This window comes from Mus caroli, unplaced genomic scaffold (assembly GCF_978045245.1).
Source record: "Mus caroli unplaced genomic scaffold, Mus_caroli_1 scaffold_11, whole genome shotgun sequence".
Taxonomy (NCBI): Eukaryota; Metazoa; Chordata; class Mammalia; order Rodentia; family Muridae; genus Mus; species Mus caroli.
The window spans coordinates 15631014-15646618 of NW_028227266.1; the positions used below are offsets into that span (position 1 = coordinate 15631014).

The following is a 15605-nucleotide window of genomic DNA, read 5'->3' on the forward strand; positions in this document are numbered from 1 at the left end:
TTTCGCCATCTGGTAATCTCTGGAGTTAGTTATTGTAGTTGTCTCTGGTAAGATCTTGTTCCTCAGGTGTGTATGTTTGCCTCTATCAGCAGACATGGATGACTAGCTCTCTCCTGAGTTTCAGTGTTCAGACTACTCTCTGAAGGTAGGTTCTCCTCTTGCAGGGAAGGTGCCTATATATCTGGGGTTCGAACCTGCCTCCTGGCAGAAGTTATGATCCACTCAGAGAGGTCTTAAGATCCTGTGGAGGGTCCTGTGTATACCTCATGGGTGTCCACAGACTCCACGTCCAAGGTACCCCTGTTCTGCTGTGGACTGGAAGGGACTTGTGCCTCTGATCAGGCCATGCTTTCTGCTTCCCTAATTAATGCAGTCTCAGGTCCCAAGCGATTGGATTGGAGCAGATGCTGTGTTCCACTCACCAGATATCTTCAGATCCCGTGGCGGGTCTTGTGGGTTGGTGCTGGCAGGACTGGAAGGGACTTGTGCCCCTGATCAGGCCATGCTTTCTGCTTCCCTAATTAATGCAGTCTCAGGTTCCACAAGACTGGATTGGAGCAGACACTGTGTTCCACTCACCAGAGGTTTTAAGGTCCCATGGTGGGTCTTGTGGGTAGCTGGCAGGTGTCAGCTCACTCCGCGCCCTAGCTACCCCAGTGCTGGCCAGACCAGAACGGACTTGTGCCCCTGATCAGGCCAGGTTTACTGCTTCCCTAATTAATGCAGTCTCGGGTTCCACAAGATTGGATTAGAACAGACACTGTGTTCCACTCACCAGAGGTCTTAAGATCCCATGGGGGGTCTTGTGGGTAGCTGGCAGGCGTCAGCTGACTCTGCGCCCTAGCTACCCAGGTGCTTGCCGGACCAGAAGGGCTACATTTCTTTAAGATGATATTCAGGGAAACATTTCTCTTAAAGAACATACAATGAAATTGGGTTGAACAAGTTAATATGTTAAAGTTTGAGAGTGGTAGTGGGTTCATCTTAGGGTGAAGTTTCATTGGCTGAGGAATTCTGTGAATACCTTATTTGTATGTAGAGGAATTCTAGGTAGTTGAATCTGTAATTTTGCCAAGGACCATATGACATTCCTCATGTAGAAGATGTAAGGATTGGGCTCACCAAAGGAGGCAGAGAAGAGGAAGCTCTCCTTCGAAAGGGAGTCTTTCATTTTGTTCTGGTCTCAGGAAAGTATGTTTTAGACTATAATGCTAGTAGTGGGGTCTACCAAATTCTGGCATCACCCAGACATTTACTAGTAGGTTAATTTTCCTATTTTTCAGTTGTTTCTTTGATTCTTCTTTGAATTATTTGATTTTTTTTGATAATGATTGTTCTTTTACATTCTGTGCTCTCAAATTCATACACCTATTTTTCAGTAGCAAATATTGCTATAGGCCTAGAGCATGTAAGGATGAAATCTTTCATTTTGTTAGTAATTTTGAAAAATAATGTGTGATGTGAACAACTTTTATTAGTTCAATACCTAATATTTACATAGTAGGTTTGATCAGGAAAAGAATGTGTGTGGGGTTTTGGGCATTGAGATTATAAATGGCTTAGGTAGAAAAAAGTCAGATAGACAGATAGGACTTGGGAGGTTTATATGATGTGTATCCTTATCCAGATCTGAACTGTGAGAGCATATCTTCTCAGGTAAAGATAATGGATGTGGAATGGGAGTGGACTTAGTGTTTAGAGGTAGAAAAGTTACATTTTTATTAATCATGAAAAATGCTGGTTAGATCAGTTCAGACTGGGGCCCTTGATGTTGGATTAAGGCTTCATGTAGAAGGTAAATTAAGGAGAAATCCACCCAGACACACTGTGATATATTCTGCAAAATGATGTGCAGGATTTTGTTAGGTGGATGGTCCATTGACCTTTTGTATGTACTCTATCTTATCTCTAGTCTTCAAGACAGTATTGACTTCTGTGAAACTGCATACTGAACTGATTTCTTTCTATGCCACTTTCTTTGTGTGATATCTCCTTTCTCTCACAAGAAGGGGATTTAAGGTAAGGGAATTGTTTCTCAGCATGATTGATGCAGGGAATCCATCTCCATAACTGTGTTTTTGAGATTTTGTTGTCTCTCTGTGGTCTTACATGACTTTTTTTTTTTTTTTTTTTTTTTTTTGCTTTAGTAGTAATTTCAGACTTGGGGAGAGATGCGATTTTTTTTTCCAGTGAATCCTTCTGCTTCTTGTGATATCAGCTCCTAGGATACAATAATCATATCTCTGGCAGCAAGAGGAAATGTCATTATAAATTTATGATTACTCACCGTGCCTCTCAGCATCAACGATTTATTCATACAGATTTTTCTATTTCTGTGATTCTTATTCCTTAAGGATTTGAGTTGCCTTGGGAAGATAAAACAATTTCAAATATGGATAATGAGGACTTAGGTAATTGAACCCTAAGGGCCACCAATACTGCAAATAGTGGACATGTATCTCCATTATAACATAACAATGTACAGTACAGGAGAAGCACATTTGATTTTATACCCAGACATGCAATTCCTGTTTAAGAAACGTGTTTTCTCTGTAGTCAGTCTATCTTTCCTGGGATTACATTTTCAACCTTTATTCAGCAATATCCAGTATAGGAGTAGACAACTCTTCATTTTATATTGAAGGTAATCTGAAGCTTTCCACAGTAAATACATGAGAAATGGAGGTTTCTGTGTATTTATTTCCTTCTGTTACAATTCTCCCTTTTCAATCTTTTTTTTTTTTCTACTTCTCTCTTCTCTCCTGTCCCATCTTCTCCTTGCTCCCTCCCTGCCCTGTCCTACTCCTCTGTTCCTTTCACTCCTTCTCATTTTTGGTAGTTTATTTTCTCTTCTATTGTGTTCTCCTGTCTTTTCTCTTTTTTATTCCTGTCCTGTCTTTCCTCTTTTCATCTAACTTCTCATTTCCTCACTTCTCCTCTTTTCTCACCTCCTCGTCTAATTTTTTCCTTGACAAGTTGAAGAATGGATTCAACATCAATTAAGATAATTTTATTGTGATTAGTTGATAATGTTTTGGAATTAATTTAACATCATTATTTTGATGTATTTTTTCCTATTCTCAATATACTTTCATATTTTTCTGTCTTTAAAATTACAAACTTCCCTCCTGTTAATAAGAATTGTCTCCTTCAGAATGTCTTTGAATAGTATCTCACTCCCTCTATTTTTTTAATATCTGATGAGCTTTGGTTTATATGAGTTTGATTTTCTAAATTTAACCATCTCTGGCTCGGCATTTGAACCCTTAAAAGTAATTAAGTTTTATACTTATTTTTTGTTTCATTTTAGTTGTGACTGACAAAAACTATGTAGTTCAAGTTGATCTATTTAATCTTCTGTTTTATGTCTCTCATCAGCTGAAGTGCTTGGAATATAGATATACAGTGCATAAAATTAATGCATTGCCACTCCATTCCTTTACAAAATGATATTAATCTATACTAATATGTGCATTTATGAGGTACAATGGGATGATTGGATTTATCCGTACCTCATTTAATATTTTATTCATATAATTTGTAATTATGCAATATCACACATTTGAGAGTTCTATGTGGTGAGCATGGTCTATTCCTTCAAATATTCCCAGTGTTGAAGAAAATTAATCTACAATAGTGTCCAAACTGTGCAGCTGTAAGGTATGTGAATGATCAAGAACCATTGAGAAATATTCGTGCAGATACACCAATCTACTTTTCTAGACTCTATGCCTTTATACCTCTACAAAAATATTTTGAAATATTTTAAATGAAATAAAAAAGCAGAATGATTGTTAAAGCAACACAATCACACTATCAGAATAAGTCAAATTCATCTACATCCTTAATATTAGGAATATTCTTGTTTTTAATTATGTGTTATATATAAATTTCTAATTATTACTTTCATTTCACACTCACCTGCTCAGAAACCGCCATAGAAATTCATGAATCTTAACTTAATTCTGGTAAAGTGCCTACAGTAAAAATAAAATTGTGTTGGAGATGGACAGTGGGATAGATATTTACAGTATAAGTACACAGATATTTAAATCATTGTCAGAAATAGAAGACAGTAATATTAAGCACAAAAATTAACTCCTTCATTAAAACATCTGTATTATTATAAGTAACAAACATGACTATGTAATTTATAATTTTTCATAAACATGATATTTTTGTAGATTGTCAAAAACAATCTTGGTTAATGATCCATGCTAAATTCATTGCCATGATTATCCTTCAATTCAACCCTGAAATTTAAAGAATATGTTAGAATTAAAAAAATCATTTTTCTCATTCCTTTATAAAAAGTCTTTTGCTATATACATAAATTCTCATCAGAATGACTGCCAAGAGAAGGGAGGAATGGTGTACTTGTACTAGAATCTAAAAAATAAAAAAAGCAAAAAGCAAAAATAAAAGTGTGTTGCCAGCATGGAATGGGTTGAAGCAACACATAGAGTAGGACACAGGTGCAGGGTAGCTTTAAAGACTGACTGTCTCCAGATGTTCTAACTTTATATCTATACTGAATTCTTGTTGATAACGTCTAAAGTCTCTTAAAAACTTCTTGCTCATTCTGAGGGATAAATGCTGGTGGCTTAGTCAATTAGCACCAGTAGCCTATTGAAGGGAATAAAGTGGCCTTTGTTCCATCTCCCCAGGAACTACACAGCTCTAACTTAAAGCCTGCTAGTTGATGTTGCAGGAGGAAAAAGGAACACTTTGAAAGGCTATTTTAGACTTTATTTCTAAGCTCTTTAGAGTTTTCCTTAAAAACTTTCCTCTCTTTGTCTTCAAATCTCACATATCTTTCAGAATACATGATCACATGGTAAAAAGTTTACCACACATTTACACATAAATTCAAATCATAAATTAAATTTATGAACTGTCTTTGTTGTACAACCTCTTGGAATGTGGTCTAAATTGTAGATTACTGCTTGTTATCTCAGAAGCAATTAACTCATGATCCTTGGAGATTGGCAGAGTTTTCATTACAGTTTTGATATCAGAAAGGATTTAATAGTAGTTCTATTATAAAAGGCTTCATAATTACTAATATAATTTTAGTAATTCTTATAGGATCATCACTAATAATTATGAAGCCATTTATTTGTCTATATAGCATCACTACAAGACAGTACATCTTAACTCTTCTGCAGAAATCAATAATCTACTCAAAAGGGTGGTTGATATATATACAGGAAAAGCACAATAATAGCAGGAATCTGTCCTTAAATGAAATTCTCTTGCCTAAAGAAGCAATTCTGTTATTAACTTTAATAGTCCATGGTGGAACCATATTAGGAAGATCACCTGTTAATTTTTAGTGTCTCCTCAATGACTCTGGCAGTGTGTTAGAAATATAATACAGTGTTTGCTCTTGAGCTTGAACATACCAGCCAATGGTTTGAAGCCTTTCATTTTCCACCCATTTTACATTCTATGGTGCTTGAAAACAGTGTTTTTTGTTTTTGTTTTTGTTTTGTGGTTTTTTTTTTTAAGTTGTTTGGGCTGGAGAGATGGATCAATTGTCAAGTATTGGCTGAACTTCCAAAGAAACCAGAATCAATGACCAACACTCACAGCACAGCTTATAACCCTCTATAACTACACCTCTTTGTGATCTGATGCCCACCACAGGCACCAGGCACTGAAGTGTTGCACATAACAAACATTTGTTCCAAGATAATATAAATAAATAGTTTTAAAGAAACAGTTGTTAATTTTCAGGCATAGCTATGTTTGCCAAGTATTCTAATATAAATACTGTAAATACAAGCGATGGTGTAAAATATAAGGTGTTTCAACAAAGTATGATGAAATTTTACTGAGTATTTCAAAATCATAAAAATGTATAATTTCAATTTTCATGAAATATTACAGTAAAACACACACACAACACACACACACACAAATACTCCTGTGTGTATTTATATGTATATTTTCTACAACAAAATTGTTATAATTGTATTAGTTATATTCTCTTTTGAAATTAGGTATTTTATATTACATATTTGTTGATCTAATTTAAATATATTAATTTGTTATTCATAAATAGTATGAATGTTAACAAATATAAAAAATTATTCAATGATATAAGACCACAGTTTAGCCATAGTTTGATGTAACATAATTTTAAACCTTTTCTTATAATGGTGTTTATCAAGTCTGTTTTTCTATTTCTGTAATTTCTACTCAATAGAATGTCATACTCTATCTCATGGCTTGTGAGATTTTAACTCAAGGAAAACTTGTGGGCTATCACATGGAATCCAATCTTGCAGCAATTTATTGACAAAGCCACTGATTGACAAATCCATCAGATACACAATTAGATGTGTATCCATAATTTTCTTAATTACTCTGTTTCTTTTATCTCCATATGGATTACTGATATTTTTTATATTTGTTTATGAATTCTCACTATAGCAGCTAGGATGGGTACCTAATCACAGTTTCAAACTGGAGCTAATTTGTTTTATACCAATTCTTTCTTGTGTAAAATAAATTTCTTAGTTATAAAGATATTCTATACTTAGATCTGGGATAATCTTAGAACCAGATTTGACATATCCACGCTGGAATTCTCAATGAATACACAAGTCAAGTGAATTAATTTTCTATATACAGTGTTCAATAGTACTAATTTCTGATTATCATGTGTAATAATACTAAACTACATGCAACGAAGCAGATAAAGGTAGTACTTTCTTATTCGTGAGACTAGGAGTAAAATGAGTTAATTTTTTAAAAATATGTTTTCAAAATTATAATTTATTAATAAATAATTTATATGTAAATAAAGGGGACCATCTTTGTTTGTTCTTTTGTTTTGTTTAGTTTTGTGACAAAGTATCTCTGTCTAGTCCTGGGTGTCCTGAAACTCACTGTATAGACCAAGCTACCCTTGAACTCAGAAATCTGCTTGCCTCTGCCTCCCAAGTGCTGGGATTAAAGGCATGTGCCACTTCTGCCCAACAGGAGCCATCTTTGTTATTTCTTCAAAATTTTAGAATGGTAGGATGTAAATACTCCAGTGAAATTGCTGTACCTGTAAAAATTATAGGACACATTAATCTTTTCTGATTATTAATTTATGGGTTTATATTAATTATAAGAAATTCTAAATACTTAGAATAATTCTGTACTAATTATCCCTATGCATCCTAATTTTTATTCTGTGATCAAGAAACAATTAAAATAGATAGGTTGAACTTATTCAAGGATATTTGTCTGAACTTTGAGCTTTAATCTGATCAATTTCTTAATAGCACATCAATGAAGTTCAGTAAGTAGAGACTGAGTAAGTAGTTTATACCTTTTGGGTTGTGTCATCTTTGGAACAACACTACAGTTTTAGCATAAGTGTGGTCCCAGGAAATTCACAAAAAAATGACCATGTTTCACAAAAATCATTACTTCTGAAAAATGGAGACATGTGGCATTTGATCCAAAGATTGTATTACACTCTTTAAAATTGTTATAACTCTTAAAATAGTCTTAAAAGTCTCACAACCTTTAAAATACCCTGGAGCTGTATCTACAAAGTGTATTAAGGGAACAACACCCAAATGCTAAGGAGTAGCATCAAGTCCTTCTAACTACTGAGCCCCATTTCAGCCCCATTTTGTCTAAAATCACTTGCTTAAAACCACAATAAAAGATATGACAGTATATTCTTTCTGTTTTGCTGTATATAAGTAACCATACTTGAAATCAATCACATAGAAAGTGAAATTGGCAAACACATTTACTAAAATTCAATTATGAGAGTGGATGTGTATCTGAAAATCCACCAAGTGGGTGGTTGAGGCAGAATTCATTCCAGCTTAGAATATACAGTGAGTAGGATCAGGAATGTATACTGAGATTCTGCACAAAAAATAAAATTGTGCAATTTCTAACACCTAAAAAGGAGAGTTTTGAAGGCTTTTCAACAAAGGAATGATATGTATTAGGTGGCAGATATTTTAATATCTGAGTTATCTATTTTGATCAACACAAAGATTTGATCTCTATATTATGATTCATTGTTTTGAAACAATATTCTCTATCTCCAAATAACTATATTTAATATGTGTCAGAATGAGTTTCCAGGCTATCTGAGATGGCATATAATCTCAATCCTAGTCTCCTCAAAAGAGAGAAACAGAAGCAACAAGACTTTAAGGTCACCTAGAAATATATCATTCCAGATGTAAATGCAGTCAGGGGATACATAGAGGTTGACTACAAAGCAAGACAGTGTCTCAAAAATCCATTAGAACAGAGTATGGTGATACACACCTTTAATCTCAGCACTACAGAGGAAAGTGCTAGTTGATTTCTATACATCTTCACAATGACTTCTAAGTCAGCCAAGGTCTACAGAGTGGTATACTCCCTTAAAAGTAAAAATTAATCTAGATATTTAATAGTAGTTCAATTTTAACGTTTTTCAAAACAGAAGAGTAAATGTATTATGTGTTGGTTAACCTAGTTCCTCATTATTAAGATAATCAGTTCAAATATTTTCACCATATAACAATTAGCAGATAAATAGATAAATATGCAACATACATAATACTCTTTTTCAAATATAAGTAGAATTACTATGTTCCAACATGAAAATTAAAAACATAAAGAAAAAAATGAAAAAAAATAGTAAATATTGGAGAAAATAGAAAATAAGGAAAGGAGGTGGTAGAAAAAGAACCATGAAAAAAGAAATTTTTACTGTAGCATAGAACATAAAGGAAGCCCTCTTCATGCTATTCCCCTAATGTTCTTTCTTAGCATCATCAACATCATGAAGCGAGGAAACGTTTCAGAATCTACAGAATTCCATCTCATGGGATTATCAGATAACCAAGAACTACAGCCTGTCCTTTTTGGAGTCTTCCTATCCATATATCTAATCACAATGTTTGGAAACCTTCTCATAATACTGGCTACAGTTTTTGATTCAAATCTCCACACCCCAATGTACTTCTTCATTTCCAACCTCTCTTTCATTGACATATGTTTCACTACCACCACCATCCCCAAAATGCTGGTGAACATACAGGCTCAGGTCAGCTCAATCAGTTATACAGGCTGCCTCACTCAAATCTGTTTTGTTCTAGCTTTTGCAGGATTGGAAAATGGAATTCTGGTAATGATGGCCTATGACAGGTTTGTGGCTATCTGTCATCCACTGAGGTACACAGTCATCATGAATCCCAAACTCTGTGGGGTGATGGTTTTGTTGTCCTTCTTGATAAGTATCCTAGATGCTCTGCTCCACACTTTGATGGCACTGCGTCTGTCATTCTGCACAAAGGTGGAAATTCCTCACTTTTTTTGTGAACTGGCTCATATTCTCAAGCTTGCATGTTCTAATATTCTCATTAATAATATTCTGGTGTATTTGGTGACAAGCCTGTTGGGTGTTCTTCCACTGTCTGGTATAATTTACTCTTATACTAGAATTATCTCCTCTGTTTTAAAAATTCCATCAGCTGCAGGAAAATACAAAGTATTCTCTATATGTGCATCACATTTATTAGTGGTTATCTTGTTCTATGGGACAGGTTTTGGTGTTTATTTGAGTTCTGCTGGCACTCATAGCTCCAGAAAGAGTGCAATAGCCTCTGTGATGTACACAGTGGTCACTCCCATGATGAATCCTTTTATATACAGCTTGAGGAATAAAGACATGGTCAGCGCTTTCAAGAAACTCATCTCTAAAATAACAACTTCCCTTTGATGCGTCACCTGATGTGCTGAAGTATTAATATTAAGAGATGCAAAATGCAACACCAATGAGTTTGGGGGCATGAAACCATACATCAAATGGTGGAACATAAGAACTATGGTTTGGACCAGTTGAATGTAAATTCTATCTATGGCATATTTTAGTTAAGTATCCTTTGACATTTTTAACTATCCTATTTACTCTTCTATGAAATTAATATTAAATTAGTTTTTGTATTATTCTTCACTAGTATATGATGCATTACTTAATTTGTGGGGTAGATATAATGAATATAATATATACATATGTATTTAGATGTGCCTATACATGTGCACATATGTCTAAGGTTCCCAAATTTTGTAACTGAAATGAAATTTTTGTAACTGAATGTAAACAAATGTAAACTAAATGTAAAAAACTTTGTAACTGAAATGTAATATTTGGGAACATCTGTTGTGTGTCCTGACAAGAGAATGGGTGAGGTATTATTTAGAAGAGCAGAAATTGCTCAAATTTGCTGCATCCCTGAGAAACACACAACAAACTGAGTAACAACTGACAATAGCTGCAATCTTCTAGTTTCCTGTAGACCTTGTAGGTAGTTAGAAAGTTAGTAGAAAACATTTGCATCAGGTCTACTCAAGTGTCCTATCCCATTAATTTTTTACTCCTGTGAATCTGGGGATGACCCTTGAGAATCTTTCAGTTTTCTGCACTCTAAGATATGTGAAGTGTCTTTACATCCTGAGTTTCATATTTTAAAATATGATCATATTTAAAATCTACTTCATTTCAAGAAATGGTTATGCACTTAAAATTACATTCATGCCGGTCAAGAAAATATCAAAATATGTGATAAGTAAAAATGGGGAGAGAAAACAGACACAATATAGTGTTAAGAAGGAAAACAATTGGAAATATCCGAGGGGATGAATAAATGAAGACAAGAGACACTATTTTCAATGCACCATTTGAAAATGCTTTACTAATGTTTAGTTCCTTAAATGCTGTTAATAAAAATTTAAAAAAATCATTTAAAAACAGAAAATACATTTAAGAAACCCAATGGTTTAATGACATTCTTCAGGGGACAAAATTAAGATTACTACTTCAGTTTTTCCTAAGAGTAATTACTATTAAGTATTTGCAAATAGTAGGCAATTTCGACCAGTTGAAAGCTATATCTAATCATACTAATAAAATTGAAGAGCTAGGTTCTTTTCTTCCATTAGTCATAAAAGTAAATATTAACCAATTATTTTCTTTTGAGCAGGGTTGCTGCTTTTTGGAGTTGTTATATCTATGCCAAACAAATTAGCAACTCTAAAAACAACAACAACAACACTCCCTTTACATCTTGCTATATGCAAGATTTATTTAAGTATTTATTTACTTATATGAGTACAATGTAGCTGCCTTCAAACTGATCTGAAGAGGGCATCTGATCCCATTACAGATTGTTGAGACCTCTGGAAAACCAGTCAGTGCTCTTAACCTGTCAACCATCTCTCTGGGTCATAAGATTTTCTTTTAATTATATTTTATTGTATTTATTTATTGTGAGGGTGTATACACATCCTATAGGGTACATAAGGTCATAGATGACTTAAGGGAGTCCATTCTCTTTTTCCTCTGTGCAGGTTCCAGTGACAGAATTCATCACCTTAGGCATGTTGGCAGGTACATTAACTGTCTGAGACATATTGGCATTTCCATCTGTAAGGATTTCTATAAATAAATTTGAGCACCCACTTTGTTGAATATATTTATATGTTGCAGAAAGGGTTAGAGAAAAGAGACAGAACTTTTACAGGTGGCTGCCTGCCGTGGCAGACCCAATCATGCTCTCTTGACCTGGGGAAAATAAGGGCTCTGGTACTCAGGTGGGCAAGGAGGCAGCAATTGACAAACAGAAAGAAACACAAGAGAGTGCTGATTCTTAGTGTAATTTCTCAAAGTGAACATCAGACTTATATAGTCATTACCGAAGAAAACAGGGATGTTAGTTGATACATCAGCCAAGATACATCGAGGTCATCTGGTACATAATGACTCTTTACACAAAACAGAAAAAACATACATAAAAACTGACAGGAACCTGGCAGTGGTTACAACTCAGATAAAATCGGCCCTATCTAAAATCAGTTTATTCTTAGGAGCCAGGTGTGAGGGTTTCACACCCCAGATGCAAGGGCTTCATGCCCTAGCCACAATTCTAGTCTATTGTATAACCCACCACAAGGGGGCCCTTAGTAAAAACCTAATTATGCTATTCTTTTGAGCTTTGTGAAAGTATACACCAGGGAGGTTCCATTCTTGCTAAACTTTCAGTGAACTAAACAATGTTCCTTCTTAAACCAAAACCCACCTTCTTTCTAGACTATTATAAATTCTTGTATATGGGAGTGACTGGCTGTTACTCTTAAGTGTTTATGAGGAATTTCCATTTACCAGAGGAGCCCACCAACTTTCTTCTATTATGTAATTTAGTCTGCCATACATGACTAATAAGAATTCTAAGTTTACATTGTTGAACTAGCTCTGAGATTTCTAATTCTTATCCAGTAAACTGCAATGCCTGATTTCTTTCACTATCTCTCAACACTGGTGGCATTTTGTCTGAATAAGTAACATTTTTATGAAATTCCAAGCCCAAGGTTGGCTCAAGGATTAACTAGGATGTTGGAACACCAGTGGAGGCCAGGAAACAATGTCCAATCTAACTTGTCTATTTGTCAAATCATTCCTTGGCGTTACCTATAGTAAAACAATACTGAAAGAAAGCATGCAAAACCCTCTACTGAATATTGCAAGGAAAAATCTGGACCACATTTGTGTTACAGGATGCCAAGGACTTCCAGGAGACCAGGTTCTATGAAAGATTTTGCCTCAGTACTGTGGCCAAGCTTTTGAACTTGTCATGCAGACTCCACTGGAGTGGATGTGGCAGCTGCCTAAGAAATCAATATAAGGTTATCAAATATGAGTTTATGACATGAGACAAAAATAAATGCATGGTATTGTGACTAAAATAAATGCAGTTGGGATCCCTATCACACTCCTTATTTTGCAATAATTTGTGTCAGTTTCTTAGGAAATAATTAATAAACTAAAAAAATTGTAAATTTAATCCTACTCTGAGGAAATTAATGGACAGTCTTCCTCAAATAAATACTATACCTGGTAATTGTAAATTGTACTTCTTTGACATTCAAACCTTAGAAATGAAACCAATAACAAGTTATGATCAAGTTTATTCTCTGTGATACTGTCATATTGCATGACAGGAGTGACTTGAAAATATGATGCTTAAAGCACAATATGGAAGCTTTCTTTATGACTTGTAATAAAAAAAAGAGAATCCCTCATATTAGTAAACTTGGAGAATGAAAACCACGGCTTTAAAGGCAGGAGATATACAACGACTGCAGACATATAGATTTACTGTGGTTCAGTACTCTTAGGAAAGTCTGTTTTGGTTTCTCTTTCATCCAGAAAATAACAACAAATGGAGCACTATCACCTAGACAAGTGCCAGAGTGTGGAGAGTGATTTCTAGGTTCTTTGACAAGTGAATCAATATTCTGTGGAGTATCCAGAAAACATCTGCCTAATATTTGAATCATAGTTCTCATAGTGCATTTAAATCTTCTGGATACTGTCTTTGCAAATTTCTGAGATATTTGAGTATGTTATTTTCAAAATGATTTTTGTAGAGAAAACTTTTCATCCATTGTATAGTAGGGCTCTGAATGTAATAAAATGTTTCCTATAAAATGTTATAGACAAAAGAAGACATTATAACCTTCAAAAAATGTGACTGATATAGCTAATATCTAGTGCATGTATTTGATAATTTTGCCTGCAGAACCAACATGTTAATATGTCTCAAACAGATGTTTCTCAATTATATAGATATCTTTAGATAGTGCTACCCTACATTTTAATTTGAACATGTAAAATAACATATTAAAGGATTTCATTTTCACTTAAGATGCTGGGAGCTAAAACCAAAGCAGCATGAACACTTAATGCTCAGTACAGTTTTCAGACCTTATTTCTTTATTGATTAAATAAATTTAAAAAAATTAGTATTCAAGAAAAAAGTCAGTCAAAATGAGTGAAAAAAAATAGGAATTTGTGTATAGAGATCACGCAAAATGTAGGTCAGGAACATATGTGAATATTATGTTCTCAGCAATGAGGAGATAAGATTGTTTCTAGTAAACCGATTCCATATCCACAACCCCCCCAAAACCACCCAAAGTGCTTCTAACAGAGAGAATGCAAATCTTTTCTTTAAAATGTTTATTTTTCCTTTTGGGATTTTTATTCATGAGTACTGTGTTTATATCATTTTCACCTCTACATCTCATCTTCATTATGTCACTCTGTGACATAGTACCTTCACCAATCACCAGTCAGGTTTTTTCTCTCATCTTATTTTTAAAATTTAATGCTCATTAATAAATGTAATATAATAATAACTCAATTGATATGACTATATGTGCTCACACACACATACACACAAATACACACACCCTAAATATGTAAGTACAACCTACAAACTCTAAAATATTACTTGTATGAATGTTCATAATTTTAGGGATAACCATTTGGTACTGGATAACCAATTGGTGTGAATTTCCATGGGGAAGACTAGTTAACTTAGTTTCTTAATTACTTGTAGTTATTTGTCTACAATTGAAGTATCATGAGATTTTGCTATTTCTTGTTAATATGTGTGTTGATATCAATATATCAAAGTTGTTTTTTATCACAAACATGAATAATACAAAAACTTGTCATCTCTGTTGTAGTTAGTTTCAGGTCTGTCCTCTCACTTTTATCAATATCTCTAATATATATGCCTGTAGCTAATTCCATTGCTGTTGTGTTTTTTCTAAGATCAACCAAATCAGGTTTTGAATTAACTCCTCATAAGGAAGGCTTATGATTCTGGTCTATATTTCTGGATTCATTAAACTGACATCTGATCTTTGATAGTTTGGAAATTATTGAGTATCTAACCACTAAGCAGATAGTAATTTTAACTATATTATTTCATGTAGTATTTTGGAAACTTTCGGAAAAGGCTTCAGGTGGTATATAGCTCCTGAATTTGTTTATATTTCCCAAGGAAAAAAAATTATACCTGCCAACTTCAGAAAGTGACCTGCTGTGTGACTGAGCCCTTGTTAGCTGGAAAGAAATAATTCTCTTATATGCTTTATATACTTACATGATTCTATAGAAAAATCTCAATCTCTAATTATTTAATATTCACTGAGTTTTTTCTGACACCTGTCAATTGCTAGTTTTGCATATTTTATCTTTAGAACACTTTGAAGTAAATTATCTGGTTTTATAAACCCTCTAATATTTCTGTATATTTTTTGTATTCTTTCTGATTTACATTTAAAAATTAAGTCAAGTATTTGTGTTGGTGTTTTCTTTTTATTATCCTTTGAAGGACTGGATCCATAGAAAGATATTGTGTGAATTTGGTTTTATCATGAAATACTTTGATTTCTTTTTTTTTTTAATATTTTTATTACATATTTTTCTCAATTACATTTCCAATGCTATCCCAAAAGTCCCCCATAGCGCCCCCCACTTCCCTACCCACCCATTCCCATTCTTTTTGCCCTGGCATTCCCCTATATTGGGGCATATAAAGTTTGCAAGTCCAATGGGCCTCTCTTTCCAGTGATGGACGACTAGGCCATCTTTCCATACATATGCAGCTAGAGACAAGAGCTCCGGGGTTCTGGTTAGTACATCATGTTGTTCCAACAATAGGGTTGCAGATCCCTTTAGCTCCTTGGGTACTTTCTCTAGCTTCTCCATTGGGAGCCCTGTGATAAATCCAATAGCTGTC

General features: G+C 34.1%; 1 protein-coding gene across 1 annotated transcript; it reads left to right on the forward strand.

Annotated features, from left to right (window-relative positions):
- Positions 1–8797: 8797 nt before the first annotated feature.
- LOC110301698 (olfactory receptor 7G3-like) lies at positions 8798–9736 on the forward strand. Its single transcript, XM_021172287.2, has one exon. The coding sequence runs from the start codon at positions 8798–8800 to the stop codon at positions 9734–9736; it is 939 nt and encodes a 312-aa protein (XP_021027946.1).
- The last annotated feature ends 5869 nt before the right edge of the window (positions 9737–15605 follow it).

Excerpts from the sequence above, each read along its gene's own strand:
- LOC110301698 (XM_021172287.2), top strand. The coding sequence starts at position 8,798 with ATGAAGCGAGGAAACGTTTCAGAATCTACAGAATTCCATCTCATGGGA.